General features: G+C 40.9%; 3 protein-coding genes across 3 annotated transcripts in view; all 3 read left to right on the forward strand.

The window, feature by feature from the left end:
* Window positions 1–2,554: 2,554 nt before the first annotated feature.
* LOC309494174 (uncharacterized protein) lies at window positions 2,555–8,415 on the forward strand. The gene is made up of 3 exons (XM_082163424.1): window positions 2,555–2,661; window positions 3,792–3,858; window positions 6,899–8,415. Exon 3 carries the CDS (start codon window positions 6,906–6,908, stop codon window positions 8,220–8,222), a length of 1,317 nt encoding a protein of 438 aa, XP_082019550.1. The 5' UTR covers window positions 2,555–2,661; window positions 3,792–3,858; window positions 6,899–6,905; the 3' UTR covers window positions 8,223–8,415.
* A 151-nt stretch (window positions 8,416–8,566) lies between these two features.
* LOC309494172 (uncharacterized protein) lies at window positions 8,567–15,186 on the forward strand. Its single transcript, XM_082163422.1, has 3 exons — window positions 8,567–9,110; window positions 9,188–9,515; window positions 13,772–15,186. The coding sequence occupies exons 1-3, from the start codon at window positions 8,964–8,966 to the stop codon at window positions 14,971–14,973; spliced, it is 1,677 nt and encodes a 558-aa protein (XP_082019548.1). The 5' UTR covers window positions 8,567–8,963; the 3' UTR covers window positions 14,974–15,186.
* Window positions 15,187–15,395: 209 nt separating this feature from the next.
* LOC309494163 (NACHT, LRR and PYD domains-containing protein 1 homolog) overlaps window positions 15,396–17,199 on the forward strand; it is a 266,736-nt gene continuing 264,932 nt past the window's right edge. The window contains exon 1 of the mRNA XM_082163403.1: window positions 15,396–15,901. The gene's annotated coding sequence lies outside the window, so the exon portion shown is untranslated. The remainder of the gene's footprint in view (window positions 15,902–17,199) is intronic.

Below are 17,199 nucleotides of genomic sequence, written 5' to 3' on the forward strand. Positions count from 1 at the left end.
TAATACACAATAAATATTGCCATTATCCATGATACATATTGCTGCATTTTTGTATTGCGATATATTATGACAAGATCTATTGTTGCACCCCTAATAATGGGATATTCCATCAACGGTGGGAATGTTTATGGTGAGCTATGGAGGGAGCGACACTAATGATCTCTGATAAGAGGCCGATTGCTTGACTTTTGCACACACGCACAGCACTGGAATGCAGATGCATGAGATATGACAACACATATTTCACAAGTCAGCACGTCAGCTTATTTTAATATAAGATACTTCCATAGCTGCCAACTTTTGAGTTTTGCTTGGAGTGAGATTTAGGAGGGGGAGGGAGGGGGAGGGGGATGTAAAAAAAATATCTTGCATCACAATAAGTGTATTGTGATTGTCAAAATATTTTAGTAACTAAACTGAATTGTATTAGGTTTAGTGACATGTTACAATGTTTACATGGTACAATTTCTTTTTTTATTATTGACACAAATTTCACGATTTCAGTTCAATTCAATTCTTGTGATTTGATTTAATATTGACTCATTTGGATAAATATTAGGTAGGCCTACACAAGATAGGCGTTCATTTTTCTCAAATAAATTAAAATAAATCTCACCTAGTGCTGTAAACATACAGAGAGCCCTGTCAGCTGGTAGTGTTATTTAAGGTTAAAAATAACTCAAATTAAATATATATATTTTTAAATTATTATAATAACAACTTTATTTAATGATATAAGTAAAAATATAATAAATAAATACTCTCAATAGCTCTTTTTTTTCTAGTCAACTAATGCTCATTAAATGGCTTTCCTGAGGTAGGCTAAATGTTATGTGACATAATTGTTCTCCAGCAGTTTTACCTCTTTCCGCGGATGAAAAACACTGATTGATCGATATTCGGTAAGTTTTACTGTATCTTTCAACATTGTTCGAGTTTATTTACTATTAACGTCAGCTAGTAGAGATGATCGGGTCACGCACATTTAGCGCCAAAACGGTATTTATTGTTTGAATTTCGTAATAAAATGGACAGAATCTGAGAGCTGATTTTTTTAATCATAAGTTCTGCTCCCTCTGTAGTCTGTCGGTCCATGTCCTCTTTGCTGCGATTCTTCTGTGCGTGAGGAAGTGGATGTGTGTCGTGAGAGTGTGTGGAAATCGCGTGAGTCTCAGGGAGAACGCGGGAGAGTTGGCAGAGCTGTACTTTTATTATTATTCCCATTTTAACTGATATCGCCGGTGGGAGATAAACAATAAGAGGGAGAGCCGAAAGCATCGCAGTAAACCCGTGAGAGGGAATGTGAGTTCACTGCAGTGAAGAGCAACATGTTGATCACAGAAATCTGCGTCACGTGTTGTGTTTATGATCGTCATCATAATCATGTTCATAGGGCAGCAGCCTCAGTGATTCCAGAGTGCGCTGTTCTCGTCCATGAAGTTGACTTGGACATTCGATATTCGCATTAGGATCTATTTTTCCCCAGAGTATTTATTGTCTTGTATATTTACTGTCATGAGGTTATTATTTTTTTTTAAAACAACAACAACAAAAAAAACCCATTTATTGTGTATCTGCACTTATGAAGTCTTGCGTAATGTTCCGTGTTGCACCAGTCCTGACTCCTGACTCCTGAAGAAACGCCATCTCGTCCCGATGTTATACAGAGGAATAAGTGCACTTGACTTCTCACGCGTTTCTAACTTCAACAGCATTTGAAGAGAATGAATTACAGTCACAAACCCACTGTTGTGTTCAGGTGTCACGATGCACACCGTTAAGATTTTTTTTTATATTTAACCCTAAATGCATGAACCAAAATATAAAAAAATTGGTTTTCTTCACACACAAAAAATAGATGTCCTATTAATGAAACAATTAAAGGAACTGATGATACACAAATGTTTTAATATATGAAACACGTTTATCTGTTTTCTGCATCTTATTTCTGTCAGAGAACTATGGGAAAATGGAAGCTTGTTCTGTCACAGAATAAAAAAAAATGAAAAAGATCATTTAAAATTATCTCACAATCCTGACAATACTTTATATCACAAAAAAGGTCAGAATTGTGAGATCTCAATTATCTGTTTTTTTTTTATTCCATGGTCGAAACAAGTATGAGGTGCCTTGTTGACTTTTTTGGAGATTTAGTGTGTGTTTTTTTTTGTTTTTTTGCCTAAATTGCTGTCAGTGTCAATGTTTACATATGATTTGACAGTTTATTTTAATAAATATTTTTAAAAAATCAGTGCATCGTACCTGGCACCTACATGAACACTTTTCAGTTGGTTTTATGAATATAAGTCATTCTCTTCAAATGCTATTGAGCTTTATATTTTGCATGAGTGAAAATAAGTCTTTAAATGCTCAAGTTAGAAACGTTACTTTAAAACAATGTCGAATGCAACTTTAGAGACGCTCCCTAAATGAGCATACAGCGGTCTCCCTCCACAGCCATTGTTTTGGCAAAAACTCCCATTGTCCCATTGCAGATGCAGACTTCGGAAGTCTTGAAGGGATTAGAGACTGGGTGAGATCAGGGAATCAGGGAATAATGGGAATGAGCGGTGAGTTTCGGTTCCTCCAGGGCAGCAGAGGGCGCTGTGACCTCATGACCCCCGCGGAAGACCGAGTCCTCGCGGCTGCAACGCTCCGCTGGTGCGTGTTTACTCTATTTATCTGTTTATTATCTCCTAATATGATTGATGTTTTTACCACTTTAGTGCTTTAATGACCGCAAACGAAGCGCTTCATGCACGCTTCTCGCTGTTATTGTACCGGACTGTTTCATTCACAGTTTCAGGAGAAGTCTGGGAGTATCACGTTTAATTTCTCACACATATTAACTTATTAAATCCAGCGACTGAACATAAATGTGTTAAATGAACGAGGCGGTACTGTAGAAGAGACCGGGGCTAGTTGTCACGGACAGATATGAGGATTAAGTCAAAATTAACTTTAGTCCGAATGAATGCGCTTTTGTATTTGTGTGTGCAGTGAATGAGTCTGTTGATGTTTGCACAGTTGCATGTGTTGGGTAATAAGTGAACTTATAACACACTGACATACATTTAGACCAGACTCATTTATGTAACGAAGGTAAATTTTTTACAGAAAGTTTGAACTTTGTTTCTTATGGTAACGTTAAGGGTATTTCCCCCCTAAAAAGTCACGTGACAACCCCAGCTAACAGGGAACGTTTCTAACTACGTTCTGTAAATGCTATGTTAAGATGAAATGTTCTAAAAAATAACATTCTTACAACATTACTGATGTTCTTGTGATTAAGAGAAACCATTCTCAGAACAAAGTATGATGTTTTTACTTGAAAACGTTCTCATAACGTTGAGAGAACTCTTATGTTCTTTGTGGTTGATGAACGTTCTCATAATTTAGACAAAGTTGTTGTTATTGATATTTGCTGTTAACGTTAATTTGCTTAGAATATTACAAATACATGTTCAAAGAATGTTATGTGGGTAAAAAATAAGGGAATGAGGATGTTGTTAACATTATAAACGTAACCTTTTTAAAGAATATTCTAACAGTTTGGAAACATTGCACATCAATGTTGCCACAATTATTTTTTATTTTAGCTGGGATTTAACTTGTAAGTTAATATTCACTAATATTTGACATCTCTTTTTGCAGATGTAATCATGTAAATGTACTTGGCATTATGGTACTTGTCTTTACCCCTGCTGTGGACTAGCATAGCTAGCGCTAGTTAGTGGCAGGTTAAGTCCTCTGCGGACTGGGTTGAACTGGTTTTCGTTGTGTCTGTTAAGTGGCGGCAGGACCGGGGTCACGTGACGACGCTGAAGACTGACGGACACAGAAGCTGCTCACCCGAAGGTCAGACATCTGCACTATTATTATTGTTATTGCACAGAAGAAACAGCACTGCTATCGAAGTCTGCACAAATCATAACCACGATTATTACTGGTCATTATTGTAATTACGATTATTCAACGCGCTTATTGGTGGGTGATATGATATCTAGAGGTCGACCGATATGGGTTTTTTTCAGGCCGATGCCGATGCCGATCTTTTGAAATCCGGGTCGGCCGATGGCCGATTAATGCTGCCGATTTATTTTGGCCGATATTTGGCCGATTATGTGCTTGTTTTTAACCTCTATTTGAAAGATAAAATGTAACACAAATAATTACTTAAGATAGACAAGATTTCTCAACAAAAACATTTAGTGAACACTTGACCAATCTGCACTTGTTGTGACCTTGAGATATGTTTGGTGATTGTACCTGAATGAATTGAAAATTAATTTGCTACATTTCAGATTAATATATTTGTTTTCCTTAATTTTAATTAACAGTAACTTAAACACTTTGCAGTTTGAATGATGTCTTGTATAAAAAAAATGACGGAGTATGTTTTTATGTTTCCACTGTTCGATCGCATCTGCGCCTCACACACACACACACACACACACACACACACATATATAAGTAAACACTTTGCGACTTTAAACACAAGCGACTTTTCGATCGCGCCCACGCCCCTCTCTCCCTCTCCCGAGTCTCCCTCTCCCTCTCTCTCACACACACCATATTCCAGCATTGCAATCTTTACATCGCAGCCTGCTTCAGAGCTAAGGCGGGGCTACAGATTAGGTGTCCCCAAAGAACCCGCGTATCTAACAGGAGTTTCGCATTACATTCATTAATTTGCACGCGAGTTTTATTTATTTTTATACCATGTATTCTCCGTGTAAATTTATACACCGAACCGTGACGCCGTACCGTTTCGGTTCAATACGAATACATGTACCGTTCCCCTAGTCTACAGTGAAATTCAGTCACACATTACACTGTTTGGCCAGCATTTTAAACGCTAAAGTTAACTGCTGACTAGCGTCACGTTTCTAACGTCCGTTTTCAGAGCATCCAAGAGAAGCACAGGCATAACAGTAGCACCGAAATGAAGCACAGAAATCCGCATTGATATTCGGTCCGGTAAATAACGGTCGTTAAGGCACCAGTGCCGTATTAGCACCGGGTCTGTCTGTAGCTACCCAACCCTAGCGACAACGCTAGCAAAGCCAGTCCTTCACTAACCTATGGCCACTTTTTTATTACTTATTTCTCTGCATTGAGTGACAACCCTTTCAAATATAAGACACTCAAACAGAACAAATAAAAGTATCAGATTCTCTGTCTGTAATTGCAAAATTCTTGCTTACTTATTGTGACATGATAGCAACCCTTCTGCTGTGCTAATGCAACCTCAACTACGCTATCAATATCCAAAGTAGCCGAACGTCATGTCGCCTATTCATATTTTCCTCGAAGTTGGCAGTAACATATCAAAAGGTTTTAATTAAATATAAAGGAGTTTTCTCCAAGGAACTTAGCTCCTTCCTTAGGCACTGGATGAGGTCTGCTCACTCTGCTGGAGAATGACTCTAGGCGCAGCGTGCGTCGAACACGTGTTCCACAACAACAACAACACTAGGCTGCCCACAGATGCGCCCGCCTAATAATCGGCTTGATATACTGGATATTGGCTGATGCCGATTGTGTTAAAAAATGCAAAAGAACAGGCGATTAATCATCCGACCGATTAATCGGTCGACCCCTAATGAAATCATATATGATAAGTCTTATTTCATGATAAAAAGGTTAACTAATGTAAGAAAAGGTCCTTAAAATGCAATAAGACAAGTAAACTTTCAGCAATACAATAAGAACAAAGCAACTAATTACAAATCAATACAACGAAATGAAAATATAAATATAGGGTTTTAAGTTTTTCAGGAGATGTGCTAACAGTGGTATTCAGATACAACAAAAACTTTAATCACATGTAAAACAACACTGCATAGTCTTACTGTACACATTACATATATATTAATATTATTATTAATATATTAAAATTAAGTGAGTGATGTTCATTCGTCATGTGTTGTTTAGTTATGATTAATGACGGACGGCAGCAGGTTTATTAGGCTGCTGTCCCTTTAAGAGCTAATGCACAGATCCAATATACTGACACACCAGACATAACTGACTGTTTACTCGAATACTCTCCAAAAATACATTTTGTGTGTACGTGTTTAATGGCGCTTTTCCACTACACAGTACCAGCTCGCCTCGCCTCGCCTCGACTCGGCTCTGTTTGGTTTTCCACTGTGTAAAAATTGTACCTGTACCTGCTTCCAGGTACTTTTTTTCGTACCACCTCCGGCGAGGTTCTGAGCGAGCTGAGGTGATACTAAAATGTGACGTGAAAACACGGCAGACTGCTGATTGGTCAGAGAGAATCGTCACTATTCACTGCGTCATCATTGCACGCGCCAGACGGAGTATCCTGAATAAAAAACAGCAAAAACAAAAACATCCAAAAACAGCATACACTCGATTTCCTCCATTGTCCTGTGTGTGTGGGTAGCGGGTGTGTCTCGCGCGTCTCGCGTAAAAGATTAAGTCACGGCAGTTTCCATAGCGTCGCTATGACGACCAGGTACTATTGTGGAGGTACTATCTGCAATGGAAAATGGAGCGAAAAGCGAGCCGAGCCGAGTAGAGCTGGTACTGGTAATGGAAAAGCGCCATAAGTCAGGTCACCTTTATAAAGCCGCCTGGGGAACAACGTCTCTTTTGCGGCTAAATGCGCTTTTAATAATGCTGTGAAGGAAAAGTGGCACAATAATCACTTTATCTCGATTATCTTGTTTTCATAATCGTCGGAAGCCGAAATCGAAAATCATATACGATTAATCGCACAGCCCTATGTCTTACTCGGATAAAGTCACTATGTAAGGAATTATGAAGTAGTTTTTAAACTTTTTTTTTTTTTAAAGTCGAGTATATTTAATTTGTAATTTGTTATTAATTAATCCCCAAAATGTATTTGTGTTTGTTCCTTTTCCAGCACTATCATGGTGAGAACGTATAAAAGGAAGACGACCCGAGCGAGTACGGCGCCGGAGACCATGCTGAAGGCCGTCCGGCAGGTGCTGGTGTTCAAGAAGACCATCCGAGGAGCCGCGGAGGAGTTCGGGATCAACTACCGCACGCTTGCCCGCTACTGCACCAAGATCCCGCGCGAGGAGGTGGAGGGAAGCGCGGAGCATCCCAGCTGCCCCGTGGGCTTCATCGGCGCCAGACAGGTCTTCAGCGCGGAGCTGGAGGCGGAGCTGGTCTCCTACGTGCTAATGGCGTCCGACGTTTATCACTCGCTCCCGCCGAAGGCCATCCGGAAGCTCGCGTACCAGCTCGCTAAAGGCCAGCAGCTGCAAACGCCCCCGTCGTGGCGGGAGAACAAACAGGCCAGCGCTGACTGGTTCGCCGCGTTTATAAAGCGGCACCCGCTGCTGTCCATCAGGACGCCGGAGCCGGCGAGTCTAGCGGGCGTCTTTAACAAAGAGATGTTTTACGTGAAGCTGAAGGTGCTGATGGAGCGCCACTGCTTCAAGCCCGAGGACATCTGGGTGATGGAGGAAACGGGGATCACGACGGCTCCGAGGCCGGATCGAGTGGTGTCCCGGAGGCAGACGGGATCATCCGTGACGTGTCCCGACCGCGGGCCCCTCGTGAGCGTGGCCGGCACCGTCTCTGCCAGCGGCGCCGTGATCCCGCCCTACTTCGTCTTCCCCCGGGTGCAGTTTCGGGAGCACTTCCTCACAGGCTCGCCCTCGGGGAGCTCCGGCGGCGCGCACATCAGCGGGTGGATGCGGGAGGAGCAGTTCCTACACTTCTTGCAGCATTTGGTGCGGCAGACCGGATGCTCCCCGGATAAACCCTGCCTCCTGCTCATGGACGTCCACGTGTCGCACCTGTCCATCGACGCCCTCAACTTCGCTAAAGCTAACGGCGTGGTCGCGCTGTCCTTCCCGCCGCACCTCGAACGCTCGGTTTGCGGCCCGTTCCAGAAGTGCATCAACGCGGCCATCGACAGCTGGATGCTGGGAAGCCCGGGCAGGAGCGTCACGATCCATCACATCCCGGGGATCGTGGCGACGGCGCTGCCACAGGCCGCCACTGCGGACAACATCACGGCGGGGTTCAAAGCCTGTGGGATTTTCCCGCTCAACTCGAACGCTTCCGGACAGCAGGACTTCGTTACGGACTGTCCGGCCGCTCCGGCGTCCAATGGCTCGGATTCGACCCGGGATCCTCCCGATCCCTCGTGTCCGTCAGCTAAACCCGCACTGGAGACGGACGGCTGTCGACTCGACTGGCTTGCCTGCGATTAGTCCTCGGATTAAAGACAGAAGCGGGACCTTGATCTCGAACATTAACTCCACTTCTCACACACTCTGCCGTCTTTTTATACCGTTTCCTTCAATCCTTTTTGTTACTTTTCCTGTTTCATGAACTGCTCTTGATTCTCTGCTGTATTACGGTGTAAATTATTGCTGATAGGAATTAAATGACAGATTTTACATGCATACATTGTGGAAGATTACTTTCTTGTTACTCTAGATAGTGTTCTTCTCTAGTTAGCTGCGGTTGTGACAACATGCCCCACTGTAGGTCAGACGTTTGGAATGATTAAGATTTGTTAATGTTTCTGAGAGAGTCTCTTCTGCTCATTTATTTGATCAGAAATACAGTAAAACAGTGTAATATTATTCTGTGATATTTTCTATGTGAATATATAGTGAAGTGTAATTTATTCCTGTGATCAAAGCTGAATGTTCAGCATCATTACTCCAGTCTTCAGTGTCACATGATCCTTCACAAATCATTCTAATATGATGAGTTGATGCTCAAGAAGCATTTATAGAATTTTTATTATCAGTGTTGAAAACAGTTCATATTTTTGTGGAAACGGTGATGCATTTTATTTTTCACGATTCTTCATAGAATAGAAAGTTCAAAAGTACAGCATTTATTTGAAATATAAAGTCATTTTATTTATTATCAGATCATTTCTGCTCTCATTTTGAGTTTGTGTGTTGTAATGATGATGATGTTTGTCTTCAGATGTGCAGATGGATGTGATCTGCTGTAAATCAGTAGGGACGGATCTGTCCATGCTGGACATTGAGGACCTCATCACTGAGATCTGTCAGCTGAAGAAAGAGGTGTCGTCACTGGAGGCGAAGCTGAGAGACAGAGGAGAACACCCCAGCGGAGAGGTTTGAGCAGCTCAGTCTTAACCCTTAATATCAGCAGGTCGTTGTTTATCTGTGTTGATCTATGATGTGTTTGTCAGCATCTGGAGGAGGTTTCAGTGTGTGTGACTGATGGGACAGAAGCTCAGGATTCAGTCTGGAGATCCAGAGACACACAGGACTCAGAGCTCAGCCTCACTTTACTGTGTTACACTGATGCTCAGGATCATGGGTCCGCTGATCAAACCTCTGACTGTAACGCTGGAGAACAGCAGATGAAGATGTGCTCCGTCAAACTGGAGGACTGCAGGAACATGATCCAGAGACGAGGAGGAGAAGCCACAGCAGAGGAACAACAGCAGAGCCAGGAGGAGGAGGAGGAGGAGGAGGATGAGGATGAGGAGGATGATGATGAGTTTCCTCCTGCTGGTGTGTTTCTTCCTTTCTTTCTACCTTTTGTTGCTTTTCCTGACACTTGAATGCCCTTCGTTGGACGTGGAGCTGAACCTCTGTTAGTGATGGGATTAGTGAATAATTTTGAACAAATCTTTAATTTGACTCATACAGTGCTTAGCATAAGTGAACACACCCATGCTAAAGGGCAACTGGAAATTGACCTAAATGCCATAATCCGTAATGAATAATGTTTCGTAAATAAATAAATGTTCTTCCTTAACATACAAGGGTGCATTAGTCAGGACACCCCTATGTTGAGACAGGCAGATTTTTATTTTTAAAGGCCAGTTATTTCATGGATCCAGGATACTATGCATCCGGATAAAGTTCTTTTGGCCTTTGGAATTAAAATATCCCCACATCATCACATTCAGGGGTTTTCCTGGCTCAAAACCAGGCGGAGGTGGTAAAAGCCCCATCAAATTAGTATTTTTCGTAGACCATCATATAGCCGACTGTGTTTCCCACAGTATTTTAGTGGGTGGACCTCGGTACCTTTCGGGGGGTCGGGGGTCATGCACCCCCGGAAGGACATTTAGTACATTTTAAAGATATATTCATTAATCTGGTGCACTTTGAGTCTGGTTACTAACCTGACTTAAATAATGAAAACATTAAGAAAACTTTTCAAAACTTCACAGCTAACTAAGAAAATGACCTTTCATGTAGTGTGCCTTTTTATATATATAATGACCACTAGAAGGAGCTCTAGGCATGTTTTCCTTGATTGCTTTTCCCTGAAGAGAAATGCGTTGTTGAAAACGACAGTAAGAATGGCGCTCGCTCGTTGAGTTTCACTGTGAAACGAGAGTTCAGTATCAACTACACAGTGCACAACCAGAAGCAGAACATCTCAGCCTCCGGTTTCTCATCTTATAAAACCTCTTCATGCATTCTCTGTAGTCCGAGGCCTCCTGATCTGGTCCATCGATGGCAACTGTGCAACACACATCCCAGTGCCTCTTCTTTAGTCTGTTGTGTCTTTTAACCTTAAAAAAAAAAAAAACCCATTAGAACATTAAGAAACTTAGTGTTTATCTTGACAAATCAACACATGATTTGTCATACATGGGATTTTGTGAGACTGTGTTTGGTGGACGTTATCAAATACATCTTAAGATAAATGTATTAATCTGGTGCGTTGTGAGAGTTGAACACTAAGATCTCCATCTCATGTTCAGTGTGCAAATTAAACACAGAAAAGTGCACTGACTTTACCTGAACTCTAGAGGAAACTAAACCCTCTCTTTAGTTATGATTTAGTGTTTTAGTCTACATTACATTCACACTGGTGTTTTAGGAAGTAGAAAATAATAATAATAATTTAATATTATTATTCCTATGTCAATAATAGCCATATATTGTAAAACAAATGCACTGTAAAATAAATGAAAATTACTTTTTCATAGGTATATTATCTAATGCTACAGTAGGGAAATTACAATACTTTTGCCCTACTGTGAACCCCTGCAAGAGATAAACCCTTGAGCTTTTGACGGAAACCAGTTGAGTGTTTTATTTTGGGGGAAAATGTCCATTTCTGTGAATAGCTCTAATAATAAAAGTCCTGGAGCCGCGTTCCGACTCCAGTTTTTCTCCCTAAAGGAATTAAAAATGATCACTTTAACAATCTCATCAAATACCTAAACTAAAGGTAAAAGCAAAAGAGGCAACTCACCAATCATCACTGCGGCTCCGTCACTGGAGTACGAGGCTAGCTCGTTGGCCCCAAAAAACTATATGAAAACTATATTTTCAGTCCAAGTAATTTTAATTAGAATATTCACATCAATTTTATTTAATTGTATGAAGTAATCATGTTATTCATAACATCAGTAACGTGAATTATTACTTTGTAACTGCTTGTAATCCTCAGCTTGTGTCTGCACCTGCACTCATTCTTATCCTCCTCGCTTAAAGTAATCGCTGATTCTACCAGAAGCCATATCTGCAAAGCTGAAAACATCAAACTAATGGGTTGTAACATTAATTTAGGGAACCTTTTTAAGAAATTAAACATACTTGGATGGAAAATAAACAGTTTACCTGAAAGTTCCCCAATTCACAAAAAGACAATGTCCTTTAGCATTCACTATTGTTTTGGTAATCTGTCTCTGCTATCAGTAACTGTAATGTGATTACTGATGAAATTATACTATAATTTTTACATTTTCATTGATGAAATAAAGCAAAAATAGTCTAAATTGACTATTGTGCCTAAATATTCCACACAAGTGGGTCTCGGAGTGTGCAGTCAAAGAAACAACAACAAATTCTGTTTTTCTGATGCAAGACTTTTATTTTGAAGGATGTGCGTAAAAGCGGTTGAGTTTTCTGTCAGAGGCCACTCTTTAGGAGCCGACCCCTCATCACTCTGAGAGTCTTACTGTCTGCTGTCAGATGAGATGCTGTCAGGCTACGTCAGTGTCATTATGCTAACGTTATTCAACTTTCCTGTCCTGTCAGACGTCACTGTGCTCGTAGACACACCCTGTTTATCACTTGAATGTAAATAAAGCGCAAAAGAAACTACGATCACGCAGCGTACATTAGTAAGCCATGAAGTTACAAAACAGTACTAGTAAATTACGTGACTGCTACTTGTGATAGCATTATTCATTCACAAAGAAAACTGGTGTCCTTAAAGGTTGGAGTTTTCCTCATTTTTTTAATTAAGGCATTAAGATCAATTTCCAAAAGATGATTGTTTTATTCCTCTTTTTAGTCCACTTTAGCATGGGTGTGTTCTCTTATGCTAAGCACTGTAGGTTCAGTACCGGAGAGAGAAATCATAAGCTCATCGAGTCTTCGGGTCTGAGTCTTTTGTCATGTGACGTGATGTGACAGCGCTGGAGTCTGGACACATAAATGAGTTAATAATTCCCAAACGTTCTCATAAACAAGTGCGTAGTCAGTTATTTTAACAGTTGCATGCTGCGTTTTTGGTCTCAAATTATAGCTTTTTTATTTCTCTCAATTTATAATTTTTTGAATTTCTGTCATGATGGTTGTTTTCCATATGAATGTATGAATGTGATACTGTATGAGTTGGTAATGCTTTAAACTTTATCTATGATCACTTTGATAAGGATACCTATATATAGCCTAATAACAACATGCAGTTACGTGACATAAAACCGAGCGACTCGAACCCGAAGACCCTGGAGATGAACTAATCACGTCTGTATCCGGCACTACAGACTGCAGTTCATGAGGATCACGGGATGAACGAACGACTCCGATCGGGAGGCGAGACCCAGAGAAATGAATTAGTCGTTTCTGTTTCTCATAATTTGGCCCTTTTCCTTGCATTGCAATATTTTGTTATTCTAAATGCGATCCACATTTGATGTGTTTGGGGAATTTGGCTGTTTTAAATACATTCTGCTAAAATGAACGAAATGACCCGGAAAAAGATTCGTTCATTTTGATGAACGAGATTCAAAGATCCGAGTCAGTAAAATGATCCGAACTTCCCATCAGCATAACCCGATCTTTAAGAGCTCCAGGTTTGCTGTCCCTGTTTGTAGGACTGCATGATTTGGCCAAAAATAGATTATTAATAATAAAATAGATTATTTTCATATATTATGGTAATGAATATTGGTAACACTTTAAAACAAGAACTCGTTTGTTAAGGAATAAACATGAACTAACAAGAAGCAATATATTTTTACAACATTTATTAACCTTTTGTTAATGTAAAAATTTTAATAAATAAAAAAAATGTATCTTTAAATTAGCATAAATAAAAGCTGTATAAATTATAGTTCATGTTAACTATTGTAGTTAACTAATGTTAACAAATGCAACCGAATTGGAAAGTGCTACTGTATTATTAAGTCATGACATATTTAGCGGTTGTAATAATGCTATAAAAGTACATTATAAATGTGGTGAAATAGGTGGCATGTGCCGGCATGAGTCCGTTTAATTAACTTACAGGCTTTACAATTAATAATATCACGATCGATACCCACAGATTAAGAGTTCATACCCTTGTTTTAGTAAATCATGGCCATTTTGTAATCATGTTTCCATTGTTTTTTAGACAGTGTGTCCACAGTTTACCAAAACAAGGGAACAAATTACGTCATGGGAATGAATTCTTAATTCATGGCCACAATATATAGTTTTTTAGCCTAAAATATACAGAATTTATATGTGATTCCTGGCGGATACATTATATTTTAAAGTTTGAAATTGTATTGCCATGTTATTCCCTTCAGATGAGAATGGAGGTTCATCTTCTGAATCGAGAGATCAGCCGACGGACAAGAGTTTCTCCTGCGGGAAAACCATGAGCTCACGGGGACATCTAGCGAGACAGGAGAGAAGACACGCCGAACTGAAGGACTGTACGAGACGCAGCTGTCCCTCCTCAGAGGAGCGGAGGCTCCGTGTTAAACAGCACCAGGAGTTTCGCTGCCAGCCGTGTGGGAAGCTGTTTCCCGTCCCTTCAGGTCTGAAAGTTCACATGAAGACGCACACCGGAGAGAGGCCGTTCCACTGCGGCGAGTGCGACAAGTGTTTCAGATCCAAAGGGAATCTTGATGCTCACAGGCGAATCCACACGGGGGAAAAGCCATATCAGTGCCCTCACTGCGAGAAGAGCTTCCGTCACAAACCCCATCTGATGAAGCATGTGCGCGTGCACACCGGGGAGAGGCCGTTCCAGTGCAGCGAGTGTGGGAAAACCTTCACCAACTCCAGCTGTCTGCAGACACACCACAGAACACACACCGAGGAGAGGCCGTTCCACTGCGGCGAGTGCGACAAGTGTTTCAGATCCAAAGGGAATCTTGATGCTCACAAGCGAATCCACACGGGGGAAAAGCCGTATCAGTGCCCTCACTGCGGGAAGAGCTTCCGTCACAAGCCCCATCTGATGAAGCATGTGCGCACACACACCGGGGAGAGGCCGTTCCAGTGCAGCGAGTGTGGGAAAACCTTCACCAACTCCAGCTGTCTGCAGACACACCACAGAACACACACCGAGGAGAGGCCGTTCCAGTGCACACACTGCGAGAAGAGCTTCCGACAGCGCTCTCATCTGACGTGCCATGAGCGGATTCACACCGGAGAGAGGCCGTACCTGTGCTCCTCCTGCGGGAAGAGCTTCTCCGACCCGCGCCATTACCGGATCCACCAGCAGCTGCACACGGGGGAAAAGCCTCACGACTGCTGCGTCTGCGGGAAGAGCTTCAGCCAGAGCTCACACTTACTGAAGCACCAGAGGATCCACACGGGAGAGAGACCGTACAAGTGCTGTCTCTGCGAGAAGAGCTTCGCTCGATCCGATGTGCTGAAGGTCCACAAGCGAGTCCACACGGGAGAGAGACCCTACCAGTGCTCCGTCTGCGGAGAGAGCTTCGCTTATTTAGGGGTTTTCCAGAGCCATCAGAAGAAACACGCTGAAGAGCTTCCCTGAAATCAGCTTCTACAAACTCACTGTTTATCCGGCTATCAACATCCGGCATGCTGGGAATCAGGCTCGTTCAGCCCTGAGGATTTGAAGTTGATGTTTTAATGACTAACATTGTTGTTTTAGTTTTCTGAATGTAACTTTACTAAGCAACATGGAAACACACAGTTAATTAAAATATACTATCATACACTAAAAAAAGCAAGACTTTGAAATGAATATACTTCTGTCAGCCCAGTTATTCCTTTAAAAACACCTTGTAAATGTTTATTGTTGGTAGATCCTCATGTTAAGGAAAATGTTAAAATGTTATTTTTTTCTCAGTTTTCTCCCAGGGATGACGAATAATAAAATATTATGTTTGATTTGTTTTAATGCACTCGCTAACATTAAAAACACAAGTTTTTAATATAAGTTTTTATAAGTTTAACTATTTTATAATGTAATCATTTCACAGTTAATCTCCAAATTAATGTAGAAATAACTTAAAGACGGTATATTTTAAATACTTGGATGAAGGCCAGGATCACTGATACTAATAGAGCTACTGTCTTGATTAATCCCCCCTCCCATTTTAAACATTATAGTCATTCAGTATTACAGTGTAATTGAAAGCTATCAGGTTTTTTGACATTTATTATGCTTCAACAATATAACAACTTTTAATTTAAGTGAACTTAAAACAATCCTCACATAAACCCAAAATAAATGTCATATAACTTAAAATTAATTTGCATAGTTACAAAATTAATTGATTGGGATTTATTGAGTCATTTGCATAGAATTAAGGCGACAAATCTAGTGAATGTGTGTTTTCTAATCGGGCACTGAATAGAGTCCCTCATTAAAGGTCCTTCAGCGGCTCTGCAGCTCAGAGTTCAACTTCTAGGTGTGTTCTGATAAGACGTTAAAGAAGAGAGGATAATATATCACGGTAAGTTCAGTCAGTCGTTTAATATCGTGTCATGTTGTTATATGTGTTTATAAGATCATATGAAACGCTACTATCAATCTGAAATGAACAAAAACGTTAACCCCCATAAAAAGAATTGGATAGTGAAAGTCAAAAGTGAAAATAAAAGGATCAATTTGATATCCGTCTCTGTTGATCTATGAACATCTGAAAAAAGTCATTAAAGAGACGTTATAAAGTGATATTCCATCTCTCTGAAACATGATTTGACATCAGAATGTCAGGGATTTTCTAATCGAAATTATGTAGCCTAAAAGTTACAAAACCGTTATGTAGCCTATTTCCAGTGGGGATTTCTTTAAGACTGCAAGGGAAGCTCGGCTTCCCGTATAATGTCAAAAAATTAATGGTCAAATATGTAGCCTACTTTTGTATTAACATTTTATTGACTGAAAATGCTTTAAGAAAAACGTTCATCTCAAAGACGAGTTCGTTCAGAATCAGTTACATAAAGCAGGTCGGCTGACTCGATCTCCTTCTCATTGACGCAGCGTCAGTTCATTTCCCTGTTGAAGCCTAGCGTCAGTGACTTCAGTGGAGCTGCTCTGAACAGTTTCTTTCTGTGCTTCGAAACTCATTAGTCATTAATGCAAAATGACCTGTCAGTCCGCATCTGTAGCAGGATTTGTTTGAATCAGCACTACCTTTTACTACATTGCATTCGTTTTCTCTGATCTCTCACTCCTTTTCTGGACAGTGGACACCAGACTCACGGTCTCTTTCACTTCCGTCTCTGGAGAAATGTGCAACAGTTCAACACGTTCGCACTGCGCTGCGATTTCTAGAGTGCGAGCAAGTGTCAAAGCCGTTCCTTCCTCCAGCAATTTTCTACGCACATACTCAGAACAGCATCCCTTATTTGATTGTCTTTATCAGCTCCAAAATCACTATCTTTTGCCGCTTGCCTTTAAACACGTGGTAAACTGTTGCACGGTCTCCCGGTTTCTGCTTTAGCTGATAAAACGTCTGTCTTGCAAACGCCATTTTTACCTGAGGCACAAAGTATGCGTTCAGTGTTGGCCCTCCTCTGTCACCGAGTGAATGTTGTTACTAGTAGAAATCTAATTCCTGATATCAATAACTACCATTTTAACTAGTGAAAATTGAATTGTTGATATCAAGGATTCATATCCTGGAAATGAATAAAAGTCAGTCAGGATCAAACCCTTTCCATCGGCAAAAAGTTCAAATGCATTTAACCGTCTTGTCCACCGCGGACCCAACGTGGCTGGATCACTGTAGCAGTCGAACTTGGCAAC

The sequence above is a fragment of the Leuciscus leuciscus genome, assembly GCF_965113295.1.
Source record: "Leuciscus leuciscus genome assembly, chromosome: 3".
Taxonomy (NCBI): Eukaryota; Metazoa; Chordata; class Actinopteri; order Cypriniformes; family Leuciscidae; genus Leuciscus; species Leuciscus leuciscus.